Source organism: Martes martes (genome assembly GCF_963455335.1).
Source record: "Martes martes genome assembly, chromosome: 14".
Taxonomy (NCBI): domain Eukaryota; kingdom Metazoa; phylum Chordata; class Mammalia; order Carnivora; family Mustelidae; genus Martes; species Martes martes.
The window spans coordinates 34,005,519-34,020,540 of NC_137902.1; the positions used below are offsets into that span (position 1 = coordinate 34,005,519).

General features: G+C 34.9%; 1 protein-coding gene across 2 annotated transcripts in view; it reads right to left on the reverse strand.

The window, feature by feature from the left end:
• EXOC6 (exocyst complex component 6) overlaps nt 1-15,022 on the reverse strand; it is a 216,956-nt gene that overhangs the window by 156,643 nt on the left and 45,291 nt on the right. For both annotated transcript variants that reach the window (XM_080823310.1, XM_080823309.1), the window contains exon 6: nt 2,638-2,842. In XM_080823310.1, the coding sequence (XP_080679436.1) occupies nt 2,638-2,842 (205 nt within the window). The remainder of the gene's footprint in view (nt 1-2,637; nt 2,843-15,022) is intronic.

Genomic DNA, 15,022 nt, shown 5'->3' on the forward strand with positions numbered 1-15,022 from the left:
GAGGTAATATCCACTCTTTTTGTTCTACTTTCCTAGGGCTTTCCTAACCTATGTAGTTTCTGGGATAATTATAGTCTCTAGATTCAGAATCTCTGGATTCTTCTGAACTCTGGCTTCAAATTTTATTCTCTTACACTTAGCTTAGTCTTTATCTTTTCCAGCTTACTAATCTGAAATTCTAACTCTAACCTGCTGGCTGACACTTCTACCATTTCTTTTCCACTGCTCCTGCCCACAATTAACCATCTTTCCATCATTCCAGTGATAGGGAAAATGGCTTCCAAAGAAAAGACAGGAAACAAATTTGGCTTAGGCTCTCTGTGGTAGCTTCTGTTTATTTACAGCAAAGAAGTATATTGTTTTATCAACCAAGTATTTAATCTGAACAAAAGATACTATCAGGGGCCCCTGGATAGCTCAGTCAGTTAAGTGTCTGCCTTCAACTCAGGTCATGATCTCAGGGTCCTGAGATCAAGCCCCATGTTGGTCTCCCTGCTCCTCGAGGAGTTTACTTCTCCATCTCCCTCTGTCTCTCCCCTGCTTGTGTGCTCTCTCTTGCTATCTCTGTCACTATCTGTCTCTCTCTCTCTCAAGTAAATTAATAAAATCTTTAAAAAAAAGAAAGATACTATCAAAAATAACTTGAAGATTGAATCTGCTACAGTCCACCTACTGATAAGCAACAGCTAACAGGAAATTCTTTAAAAATAAGCAACTTTTTTAAAAGAAAAACATTATCGTACAAGTCCTACATTATTACATATGGTTTTCATTTATTATTAAAATGATCCTGATAAAGAATTTTCAAAATCTATACTTCTTTAAGGTAAATAATTTACTCCATAAATTTTTAAATCTACTAAACAAATTGACATAGAATACTGTGCAAAGCTGAAACAATTAATAGAAATATAATGGAGATCATCTGATTTATAGATAATTCTTTAAGAAGTTAAAGTAGGGAGGAAGTTCCTATACTGAATTTTTTAATTTCCTTGTTGTGACACACTCTGATACACACTCTGATATTTCTTTAATTAGAAAATAAAATAGGGGCGCCAGTTGGGTGTCTGCTCTCAGCTCAGGTGACAATCCCAGGGTCCTAGGATGGAGCCTCGTATTGGGCTCCCTGCTTGGCGGGAAGGCTGCTTCTCCCCTTCCCACTCCCCATGCTTGTGTTCCCTCTCTTGCTGTGTCTCTCTCTATCAAATAAATGAGTAAAATCTTTAAAAAAATAAAATAAGATAAAATAAATTAAAATAAAATTTTCTCAGGAAGCCCTGGCCAGAGAAGGAAGAGAAGGTCATGCCTGCAGTACCCTCTGTCGCTTTCTGCTCAGGTCCTACCCTGCCCATCTCCCTCTGCCCCACTCTGCCTTACCTGAAGCTTCTCTAAAGTAGTTTCTAATACTTTAGAAAAAAATTTGGGGTTAGAAAGCAGGTTGAGCACTGTTTTATTTCTATAACACTGTGATTATTGGGAGTTTTAACTAACTCAGAAGTTTTAAGTTATAATCATTTTAAAACTTTTTATTACTGAAAATTTCAAATACAGATTAATGCAATCAACCCCCAAGTACTCATCACCTACCTTCAATAATTAATATCTATACATTCTTGTTCATCTATGTACCTTTACCTGCTCACTTCACACACATCCATACACTATATGCACACCAATTATTTTTTACAACTTTGAGGTCAGATTTATATACACTGAAATGTGCAGACCTTAACTGTACAATTTGGACTAGTAGGATACAGAACATTTGTATCTCCTCAGAAAACCCCTTTGTGTCTCTTCCCAGACAATTGCCCCACCCAGAGGTAACCACTGCTCTGATTTTTTTCACTTTAATTAGTTTCACCTGCTTTAGAACTGCAATATAAATGGAGTAACACAATCTGTGCTTTTTTGCGTCCAGCTTCTATAGCTCAGCACAATGCCTGGGAGATTAATATTTGTTGTTATACATATCAGTAATTTCATTCCTTTTTATTGCTAAGTAATATTCCATTGTTTTTACATAGCACAATCTGTATATCCATTCCCTTTTGATGTCCATTTCGGTTGTTTCCAGTTTGGGGCGAGCTGTGAATAAAGCTGGTATGAATGTCACAAGGACATGTTTTCTTTATTTCTCATTGGAATTATCTAGGAGAAGAAGGGCTAATTCAAAAGGTAGGTACATTAACTTTATATCTGCCAAATCTTGTCCACTTTTCTTTTTATTATTGACCTGTAGGAGTTAATTCAAAGATAATACTTTTAAAGAGAGCAATTTAGAACATTAGGATAAAAGGAATCCCATCTGCCTCTGTGGCTGCCATGGTTCAGCTAATTTTATAACAAATTTGACTGCTGGCACAAGTTAACAGAATACCACATTCACAGGAAGATTCCCAAGAGACGAATAGGCTGGTGAGTCAAGTTAGATTGACCTTACTTGGAATAGCTGCAAACCAAAAGAAAATGCTGATTAAATCCATTCTGAACAAAGTTCAGGAAAAATAAGAAAAGGATAAAACTAAACAAAAATAAGCATTTTACGTAACTAAAAACAAGTAAATTCTGGATATATTCTCTAACTTAGACTACTGAATAACATTAAATTAAAATTTTCCTTTTTAATCTCACCTGTTTCATTGCTGTTTCACCTATTTTGTCAGAATGTTTTCGAATGCTTTCCAAAAAGTCTTTGAGATCAGACATGGAGATTTCTTTAATATCCTCACGGAGTTTAGGAAGATTTTCTATCATTAGCTGACAAAACCGGTACTGACTAACTCGGGGGAAAAAAACATTCTCTAATTGTTCCATAGTTTTTAGAGCAGAATAATACCTGTGAAAAGTTAAGAAGAAAACTCTATAAAAAGTTGTTACATTATTTTCAAGTTAAAATAATTAATCAGTCCAGCACTTCAATCAAAAAGGACACAGTTAAAATAAGTAAAATTACCATTTATTTCTATTTACTAAGCATAATCTAAACCACATGAACAAGTTTACAGACTGAAAAATTCATGATTTACACGAACACACAGTTTCCTTATTTCACTTCACCTATATCTATAACAGTGTAACACCTAAATTGGTCATCATGTTCTTTTTTTTTAAAAGATTTTATTTATTCATTAGAGAGAGAGAGAGCACGAGCACACAAGTTGGAGGGGGGGACAGAGAAAGAGGGAGAAACAGATCCTCCACTGAGCAGGGAGCCCAATGTGGGGCTCGCTTCTGGGACTCCAGGATCGCAACCTGACCCAAACACAGACACTTAATCGACTGAGCCATCGAGGTGCTCAGTCATCAAGTATCTTAAATGTATATGTATAATAGTTCTGAAGTTTTCTTTTGTTTGTATATGTATAATACTTCCGAAGTTTTTTTTAAATGTGCTTTCATAGTATCTCTCCCATCCACATACCATCACATCAAAAAAGTAAAGATTCAATTCAAATTGAAGTAAAAGATTAAAACATCTTTTACTTCAATTTGAATTGAATCTTTACTTTTTTGATATTTTCTTGAAAATTTTACACTATTTAAAGCACTTAAAAATAATATTAAGTATCCAAAAAACCAAGTGAAAATCCAAAGTGATTTATTTTCACAGTGATTTATTGAAAATAAATACATACTGAATGACATGATGGATTGCAGTAATTAGTAAAATATAGCCTATGCCCTAGAGAAATTGACATGTACTTTCATATACATACTTTGATTTTCTCTACATTTCTATGAGGTAGATGTGTATGGCAGATATTACTATTAATACTCTATAGATGAGAAACTCAAACACAAAGAATATACATTTGGCCAAGACACTATAATTAATTGGTAGAAAAACCATAACTGTCAGTTTCCTATAATAATATCCACTACCAAAATCCACTGAAAGTAGGTAGAGGAATTTTTAAATTAATCAAATAATGTTTTATACTTTCCCATTGATATGGATATTAAAAATGAGAAAAGACATGATCTAGAGAACAAAAAAAAATAATACACAGGTAATTTGAAAGACTGCAGACTCAAAAGCTATTTAAAGATATTTACTGATTCTCTACCCTATATTCCCAAAGATAGGGTATATTTTGCAAACTGTCACAAAATCTACCACTATTTTAAAAATTAGATGCCTAAATTTTATCACGGTTACTTAAAATCATTAGAATTTTTATAAACAAAATATACATTTTGTCAGAAATGAACATATTTAGGTGATAACATGGGTGGGCAGATGTCATTACAATAATTTTGATAATACCCAAGATATTATAAATTTCAATGAAGTAAAATGATAAATAATATCTTTTCTGAGTAAAATAACATTTTATATATAATAGGTCAGTCAACAGTCAAAGTATACTGTTGGATCCTGCCTTATTTCCTGATTTGATGTGAATTACGTATACTTCAAAAGTATTATCTCCACAACAGGTAGGCCTTGTGAAAATTCATGGTAATGCCTGTAATGTATTTGAAGTTGTAAGTGATAGAGGTTAAATAAAAGTATTACCACAAGTTTTTGCAACACCAGACACAATCAAACGACTTCATAACACAACTGTGCCTTCCTTCATGCTTCTATACCTCTCACCTCCCATCCCAGGAGGGATGTCACTAAACTATGAAGCCTTCACAGCACAACGCAGAAATGTAAGCAGTTAATGCCAGTGGGCTGAATCCTTAACTAATGAGAAACGGAGACCAAAGATAAATTCCCCTTTCCTCCTCCTGGATGAAATGTGCTGAATGTACAATAATATACAGAACTCCCAGAAGTTCTTCGAAATTGATCAACATTAAGCATCATTGGCTAACTCAATAACTCAACCTTGCTCTCCCAAGTTCACTAACTCGTTTCCCTTTCACTCAACTCTGCTTCTCAGCTTCCTTAGGATTGTACTCCAAAAAAAGTAGTGGGGCACCTGGGTGGCTCAGTGGGTTAGAGCCTCTGCCTTCGGCTCGGGTCGTGATCCCAGGGTCCTGGGATCGAGCCCCACATAGGGCTCTCTGCTCAGCAGGGAGCCTGTTTCCTCCTCTCTCTCTCTCTGCCTGTCTCTCTGCCTACTTGTGATCTCTGTCTGTCCAATAAATAACTAAAAAAAAAAAAAAAAAAAAAAAAAAGTAGTAAAATATACCTCAGGCTTTGCTTTCTGGGAAACCCAAGCTAACACACACACACACACAGCAAGGCTATATTCTTAGGCAGAGACCAGAAACCAGAGACCAGACCCTGAATACTTCTAAAATTCAGCCACAAATCCCCTAAGCTTTATATTCCTAAATGCAAGCAAAATTTCCACAACAGACTGCCATTCTCTTTTGGTATATGATGCTATTTTTTATTTTTTCTAAAGATTTTATTTTATTTATTTGACAGACACAGACACAACGAGAGAGGGAACACAATTAGGGGGAGTGGGAGAGGGAGAAGCAGGCTTCCTGCTGAGCAGGGAGCCTGACGTGGGGCTCTATTCCAGGACCCTGAAAACATGACCTGAACCGAAGGCAGACACTTAACGAATGAGCCACCAAGGCACCCCTGATGCTGTTTTTAAAAAATTTTAACAGTAATCCATAACCACCGGAAAAATACAAAACTATAAAGGGACAAATAAAAAGCATCATCTGATACTACCATATAATAATGACCTCAATATGGCCCCAGTTACATCCAGTCATATATCTACATTTCCAGGTCTGTATGCTTGTATCTTATTTAAAAACATATGGAAACTATCTTTAACTAAAATTATTCTAAAACAGATTAATACCTTACTCATAAGTCAACTGTAAAAATGTGATAATGTTCTCATAATTATAATTTTAAGTCTCTGATTTTTTCTTTTTTATAAATAAGACCAGATTTCCCCCTATATCAAAACCTCTACAAAGATGTCTGCCTTTACAAATATGAGACATTTCAAAAAAAATTGTGTCACCTCTAAATGGAAAATATTTGAATACTCTAATGGTTCTCTGACCCACAGGATACAAATAATGTCACTGACAAGGGGCGCCTGGGTGGCTCAGTTGGTTAAGCTACTGTCTTCGGCTCAGGTCATGATCCCAGAGTTCTGGGATCTAGTCCTGCGTCAGGCTCCTGGCTCACCAGGGAGCCTGCTTCTCCCTCTGATCCTCCCCCTTCTGATGCTGTTTCTCTCTTGCTCTCTCTCTCTCAAATAAATAAATAAAATCTTTAAAACAAAAAAGAACAAATAATGTCACTGATCTTACTTGATTTGCCTTCCCTCGAGCATTTCCAATTCACCAAAGTTTGAACTCATAGAAGTGGTTACCTCAGTCTCTACTATTCTAAACACAATGTCCTGCATGTAAGAAAAAATTACAAGATACTTAAATAAGCAGAAAAATGTGATCAAAAAGTAAAAGAAAAAGTCAGTGGAGGCATATATACACTTGCCTAGATCTTGGAATTAACAAATGAAAACTTTAACTATTATAAATGTTACAGGCTCTAGGAAGAAAGAAAAGTTAATATGCATGAAGTGATAGGAAATTTTAGTGGAAAAACAAATTACAACAAAGAACCAAATGAAAAAACTGAAAATAAGACAAAATATCAGAATAAAGAATTCATTCAATGGGCTTAAGAGCAGACTAGATGCAGAAGAAAAAATGATCTATGAGTCATTGTTCTATGTTCATTATCTATGTTCAAGACAACTTGAACAGACATTTTGCAAACTAAAACACACACAAACATACAAAGAATAAAGATAGGAGAAACAGTGTCTGAGATCAAAAGAAACAGGTTCAGTAAAGTTTAAGATAGGTACAAAAAATTATCCAACATGAAACAAAAAAAGAAAAGAGAGAAAAGGAGGAGTTCTTAGAAATTACGGACAACGTTAAATGATCTAACATACATGTAACTGGAATTCCCAAAAGAAAGGAAAGAGAGAAAATAACAGTGGAGAAATATTTGAAGAGATAAGAGCCCTGAAATTTTCAAAACTGATGAACGTTATCAACCCCCAGATTCAGAATAAGCTAAACAAACCCCCCCAAGCAATATAACTACAAAGAAAACCACACCTAACCACATCACAATCGAACTCCTAAAAACAAAATATATGGAGACGAGAGGAAAAAAGACCAAATTGTGAACCTTGTAATACCAAAGAGAATGATAGCTGAACTTCTAAATAGAAACAATGGAGAGCAGAAAATGAAAAAAACACAATATTTAAATTGTTGGGGGGGAGGGACCCTCTGAAAACCAAGAATTCCATACTGATACAAGCTATTGTTCAGAAACAGAAGCAAAATAAACACACTTCCAGATAGATAAAGCAAGAAAATTTTCTTTAGCAGGCAGATGTGTACTATAATAAATACGAAACAAAATTTATCATGTTAAAGGCAATTATGTCACTTAGAACCCTGGATCTGCAAAAAGGAAAAAATCCTAACAGAAAGATTAAGTGAGTAAGTATAAAAGAATTTGTTTTAATTATGTGTGTGTATTACAAGTAAATTATATTAAAACAAAAACACAACAAACAGGATGGGAATAAGTACAACTGTTCTAAGTTTCTTATATTGTTGATGAAGTATAACAACATTATCTGAAAGTCAACTGTGGGGAGTTAAGCATGCATATTGTGCTCTAAAAGGTTAAACAAAGATGTATACCTAGTATGTGAACAGAGTTAGAGATAAATAAACACACTAAAACAAAACCTCAGTCATGAAAAGGAAGAAGAGAAAGAAATACATCAGACAAATAGAAGATAATTAATTGAAAAGTCAACCATAATAATAATTACACAAATATAAATGCTTTAGGGGTGCCTGGGTGACTCAGTTGGTTGGGCATCCGGCTCCTGGTTTCAGCTCAGGTCATGATCTGAGATTCATGGGAGTGCGCCCCACGTGAGCTCTGTGCTCAGTAAGGAGTCTGCGTGTGATTTTCTCTCTCCCTTTCTCTCTCTGCCCGTTCCCCACTCTCTCTCTCTAAAATAAGTAAATAAATCTTTTTAAAAGTTAAAAAAAAATGGTCTAAAATGCCATTTGCAAAGTAGAATAGAGATTGCCCACTGGATGAAAAAAAGTAAGACCCAACTATACACTGTTCATAAGAAACACACTTTAAATATAAAGAGTAAGGTTAAAAGGAAAAGGATGTCAAAGGTAGACCCTGAAACATCTAGTATAAGCATGCTGGAATAACTAAAATGACTACATCAACACCAGGCAAAGTGGAATTCAGGACACAGAATATTACCAAAGATAAAGAAAAACATTTCATATGACACAAAGTAAGGACATAAAATAATCATAAATATGAATGCATCTAGTAACAGAGCTTTGAAATATATAAAAGAAAATTTAAAGAACAGGAAAGTAGACAAACCACAGTAGTAGAATACTTAACAGCCCTCTCTTAACCCTGATAGAATGGGCCAACAAAAAACATGAAGGAAAAAGAATATCTGAACTGCTCTAACACTAACATGACCTAACTGGTATTTCTAGAACACTAAAGCCACCACTGCAAAATACGCAGTCTCTTCAAGTATACATGAAATAGTCACCAAGATAGATGATGTGCTGGGTCACTAAACAATTCTCAATAAATGTCAAAGGTTTGAAATCATACAAAGTATGTTCACTCACCCAAGAGCATCAAACTAGAAATTAATAATAAAGATCATAATACATCCTAAAAGTCCCCCAAATATTTAAAATTAAATACACTAAACCAAAGGCTTAAAAAAAGGAAAATAAGGAGAGCCCAGGTAGCTCAGTTAGTTAAGCATCTGACTCTTGATTTTGGCTCAGGTCATGATCTCAGAGCATGGGATTGAGCCCCACATCAGGCTCTGAGCTCAGTGCAGAGTTTGCTTGTCCCTCTCTCTGCTCCTCTCCCCATTCTTGCACTCTTTCTTTCTCTCAAATAAAGAAATAAAATCTTTGAAAAAAAAGAAAATATTTTTTGTTTTTGTCTTTTTAAAGAAAATATTATAAACTAAAAGATCATAAAAACATTTCAAAACTGCACCTAAAGTAGTTCTCAGAAGAAAACATGTAACTTTAAATTTTTGTAATAAAGAAGAAAGGCATATGGCTGGCTCAGTTGGAACAGCATGTGACTCCTGGTCTCGGGGTTATAAATTCAAGCCCCATGTTGGGGGTAAGGATTACTTAAATAAATTAATAAATTTTTTAAAAGCTTAAAAAATATATATATTATTTTTGTCATTTCAGAGTCAATCATGATATATATAGTATTTGAGTACATCTTAAACTTTTAAAAACATACTGATTTTCCTATACTAGAGAAAATGTTCCCATAGAAGTTGAGTTTCATTACAGCATTTGTTTGTGTGTTTGTTCTTTACATTGATACACTGATGTCTAGGAAATTACATTCATTGTGGGGTGAAATTATAGTCATTTTAAATTAAAATCACTTATTTCACAGCATATTTACTGTTCAAATCATTACAATAAATGATTGAAAATTTAAAAAGAGAGGCATAAAATCACTGTCCTAAATTTCTACTGTATGAAAACAGAAAAAGAACAAATTAAACCACATGTGTAACAATGGAAATAATAAAAATAAAAATAGAAATCAAAGAATAAACAAACTGAAATATTAGATCGTTGAAAATATCCATAAAATTGTAACCCTCCTATCATATAACTCAAGGGAATAAAACCACAAATTACTAATATTGGGAGTGACAAAGAAGAACATTACTACAGATCCTACAGACATTAAAAGGATGACAGGACAATATTATAAATAAGTTTATGCCAAAAAATTCAACAACTCAGATAAAGTGGTCAAAGTCCTTGACAAAACATAAGATATGAAAATTGACTCAAGAAGAAATAGTCTTAATAGCTCAACATCTGTTAAAGTAATGATATTCATATCAAAATTTTGCCAGCCAGCCTTGCTAAGAATATAGCACTCTGGGCTTATTTCAAACTGGTTACTTTTTTCTTTTTCTGTTAGTATTTTTCTGTGATTCTGACTCTGAGAATCTGGTAGGACTCCTGAAGCTAAAATTCATGAAACAGTGGTAGACTTCCTGGACCCCTAGAAATATTTATTTCTGCAGCCAGTATGCTCAATCACCTTTAAGTGTTCCAACCAACGTCTAGCAGTGGCTTCTGCTCTCAGTAAACTGTGATAGTCTCTATTTGCCCGTCTCTCCAATTCCAGGGGCAGTAGATTGCCCTATGACCTCGTTTCTCCAATGGATCTTAAAAAAAAAGGTTTTTTAGGGACACCTGGGTTACTCTCAGTCGGTTAAGCATCTGCCTGTGGCTCAGGTCATGATCCCGGGTCCTGGCATCAAGTCCCACATCAGGCTCCTTTCTCAGCAGGGAGATTGCTTCTCCCTCTGCCTGCTGCTCCATCTGCTGTGCTCTCTCTTTCTCTCTGACAAATGAAATCTTTTTTTTAAAAAGGTTTTTTTATTTTCAGTTTGATTTGTTCTCTTCTTGTTGTAAAGACAGGAGTGATTTCTTCCTTCAAAGCTCTTTACATATGAGTCCAGAAACTGTAAGTTCCTAATTTTTATTCTTTTTTTTCCTTTTAATTAATTTATAAAAGCTCTTTATATATTGTGGTTATGAGTCCTGTCCAAAAAAAAAAAAAAATCTTGCAAATTTTTCTCCTAGTTTGTGGCTTGCCTATCAATTTTCTTTAAGGTATATATTTTTTAAAAGATTTTATTTATTTATATAGCAGACAGAGATCACAAGCAGGCAGAGAGGCAGGCAGACAGAGAGGAGGAAACAGGCTCCCCACTGAGCAGAGAGCCCGATGCGGGGCTCAATCCCAGGGCCCTGGGATCGTGACCTGGGCTGAATGCAGAGGCTTCAACCCACTGAGCCACCCAGGCACCCCATCTTTAAGGTGTATTTTGATTAACAAAATTTTTTATTTGAAGTCCAATTTCCAATTCTGTATAGTAGCTTTTTGTGATCCTTCTAAAAACATCTTTGCTTACCCCAGGTAATGTGAAAATATCTTTCTACATTTTCTTATGGAAGTTCTATGATTCTGGGTAGAGAACACATACAAGACCCAACTATATGTTGTATAAAAGGAAAACTTTAAACATAAAAACAGAGATAATAAAAGCTAAGGGATGGATATACTATGATAACACTAATCAAAAGAAAGCTGGAGTAGCTATATTAATTTCAGATAAAGCAGACTTCAGAGCAAGGAAAGTTATGAGAGATAAAGAAAAGCACTACATAATGATAAAATTATTTATGTCTAAAAAGATATAACAATCCTTAAAGTATATATGACTAATAACAGAGTGTCAAAATATGTGAGGCAAAAATTGATACAAAAGCAAGGAAAACAGACAAATTCACTAACATAGCTGAAGACTTAAAACTCCTTTAACAGGGGCGCCTGGGTGACTCAGTGGGTTAAGCCTCTGCCTTCAGTCCAGGTCATGATATCAGGTCCTGGGATTGAGCCCCGCATCCGGCTCTCTGCTCAGCAGGGAGCCTGCTTCCCCCCTCTCTCTCTGCCTGCCTCTCTGCCTACTTGTGCTCTCTTTCTGTGTCAAATAAATAAATAAAATCTTTATTAAAAAAAAAAACCTCCTCTAAGAGTAATTAACAGATCCAGCAGACAAGATATTCAGTTAAGAATACTGTTGAGGGGATGGGGGCGCCTGGGTGGCTCAGTGTGTTAAGCGTCTGCCTTCGGCTCAGGTCATGATCCCAGGGTCCTGGGATCGAACCCCGCATCGGGCTCTCTGCTCAGCAGGGAGTCTGCTTCCTTCTCTCTCTGCCTGCCTCTCTGCCTACTTGTGATCTCTGTCTGTCAAATAAATAAATAAAATCTTAAAAAAAAAAAAAAAAGAATACTGTTGAACTAAAGAGCGACATCAATCAACTGGATTTAACTGACATTTAGAGAATACTTCATCCAACAACAGACTACGTATTCTTTTCAAGCTCACATAAAACATTCACCAATATAGACCATATTCTGGGCTATAAAACACATCTTAACAAATTTGAAAGAATAAAAATACAAAACTAATATCAAACTTAATGGTGAAAAACACAATGTTTTTTCCCATGAGATCAGAAACAGGCAAGGATGTTCCTCCTCATCACTCCAATTTAATCATCATACTGATATTCATTGCTAACCCAGTAAGACAAGAAAAAGAAATAAAAGGTAATCATACTGGGAAGAAAGAAAGAAAAGGCTTCTCTGCAGATGACATGATTGTCTATGTAGAAAATCTCAAAGAATCTATAAAAAAATTCCCAGAATAGTAACTGATTATATCAAGGTTGAAGAGTACCAGGTTAACATACCGAAGTCAATTGCCCTTCAGTAAACCAGCAAGGAACTGGGATTTGAAATTAAAAACACAATAACACTTACTTTAGCACCAATAAATGAATTATGTATAAATCTAACCACATACATATAAGATCTATATGAAGAAAACCACAAAACTGATGAAAGAAATCAAGGAAAATCTAAATAAATGCAGAGATATTCCATGCTCATGAATGGTTTCACAAAAATTAACTCATAATAGATCACAGACACAAATGTAAAACACAAAACTCTAGAAATTAACATTGGAGAAAATCTAAGTGACCCTGGGTTTGGCAATGAGTTTTCAGAAACACCACCAAAACATGATCTATGGAAAAAAACTAGTAAGCTGGACTTCATTAAAATTAATAATCTTCTGTTCTAAAAAGATACTGGTAAGAGAATGAAAGGACTAGCCACAGAATGGAAGAAGATATTTTCAAAACATATATCTGATAAAGAACTAATATATAAACTATACAAAAAATACTTAAAAGTCAACAGTAAGAACACCACCAACCAAATTTAAAAGCATACAAAAGATCTGGAGATAACTCACCAAAAAAGATACACAGATAGCAAATAAGCATATGAAAAAATGCTCAACATCACATGCCAATAGGGAACTACAAAATTAAAATGAGATATTACCTACATCTATTAGAATGGCTAAAATCCAAAATGCTGACAATACCAAATCCTGGTGAGGGTGTGGAGCAACAGTACTTTCATTCATTATTATTGCTGACAGTGTAAAATAGTAAAGCCACTTTGGAAGACAATTTGCCTGCTTCTTATAAAGCTAAACATAGTCCCTCCAGGGACACCTGGGTGGCTCAGTTGGTTAAGGGTTTGCCTTCACCTCGGGTCATGATCCCTGGGTTCTGGGATCAAGTCCTGCATTGGGCTCCTTGTTCAGCAGGGAGCCTGCATCTTCCTCTGCCTTCCACTCCCCCTGCTTGTGCTATTCTCTCTGATAAATAAATAAATAAAATCTTTTTAAAAAGTTAAATATAGTCTTTCTGTATGATCTAGCAACTGTATCACTAGGCACTTTTCTAAATGAATTAAAAAGTTATTCCACACAAAAACCTGCACACAAATGTTTATAGCTGCATTATTCATAATTGCCAGAAGTCAGAACCAACCAAGATGTCCTTCAACAGGTGAATGGATAAATAAACTGTGGTACAACCATATAATGCAATATCATTTATCCATAAAAAGAAATGACCTATCAAGCCACAAAAAGATATGGAGGAATCTTTAATGCATATTGCTAAGTGAACAAAGCTAGTCTGAGTATGACATATACTGTATGATCCCAACTATAGAACATTCTGAAAAAGGCAGAATTATAGAAACAGTAAAAAGGTCAGTGATTGGCAGTGGTTGTGGGGAGGGATGAAGGATGAGATGAAGGGATGAGATGAAGAGATGAAGGGATGAAGAAAGAGATGAAGCACAAGAGATTTTTCAGGAAGCTACACTGTATGATGCCGTCATGGTAGATATGACATTATGCATTTGTTAAAACCCTCTATACGGTATAATACAAAAGAGTGAACCCTATTGTAAACTCTGGAGTTAACAACACGTCAATATTGATTCATGAATTGTAAGAAATATACGACACTCATGCAAGAAACTGTGTCGAGAGGAAGGTATATGGGAACTCTGCACTTTCTGCTCAATGTGTCTCTAAACCTAAAATTATTGAGCAGACATTTTACAAAAGAAAATGCACAAATGACAAAATAGCAAATGAAAAGGCACTCAACGTCAGTCACCAGAGAAATGCAAATTGGAACCACCATTTTGTATGTACCAAAACGGTTCAACTAGAGCAGATGGACAATACTGTATGTTGGCAAGGATGCGCAGTATCTAAAATTCTCATTGTCAATGAGAGTATAAAATGGTACAACCATTTTGGGAAACTATTTAATGGCTCCTTATAAAAGATAGCCTACGTTTACAATATAACCCAGCAAAGTCTACTCCTACACATATATTAAAGAGATATATAAACATCTGCCTACAGAAAGGCTTGTCCACTAATTTTATGACAGCCTGATTCATTATACGCCCAAACTGAAAACAACCCAAATACCCACCAACTGATAAACAGATAAAAAAACTTCTTAGAACTTAATACTACACAGCAATGAAAAGAAACAAATAATTGGTATTTGCAATAACATAGATGAATCTCAAAACATTTGAAGTGAGAGATACTAGACAAGAAAAATAAATATATTCTATAATTCCATTTACATCAATTCTGAGAACATGTGATAGAAATCAGAATATAGTTATCTGTGGAGGGAAAGAGGAATGGATTGAGAAGGGGCATAAAAGGGTGATGGAAATGTTCTCCATCTTGTTTGGGTAGTAATGACCAGAAGAGAATGGATGAGAAAAGCTTTTGGGATACAAATAATGTTCAAATCTTGATCTTGGTGGTTATAAAGGTGTATTCACTTTTTTAAAATTCATGGATCTACAGACTTATGATTTGTGTATTTGGGTCTAAAAAGTTGCTAAGTAAATAACTTAAAAATAAAAAACTATACCACAGAGTAAATATTTTGCAGCACATTTCATAGAAAAGGACCCAATTCAAAAATAAGCAAAGATTTTAAGCCTGTTTCAGAC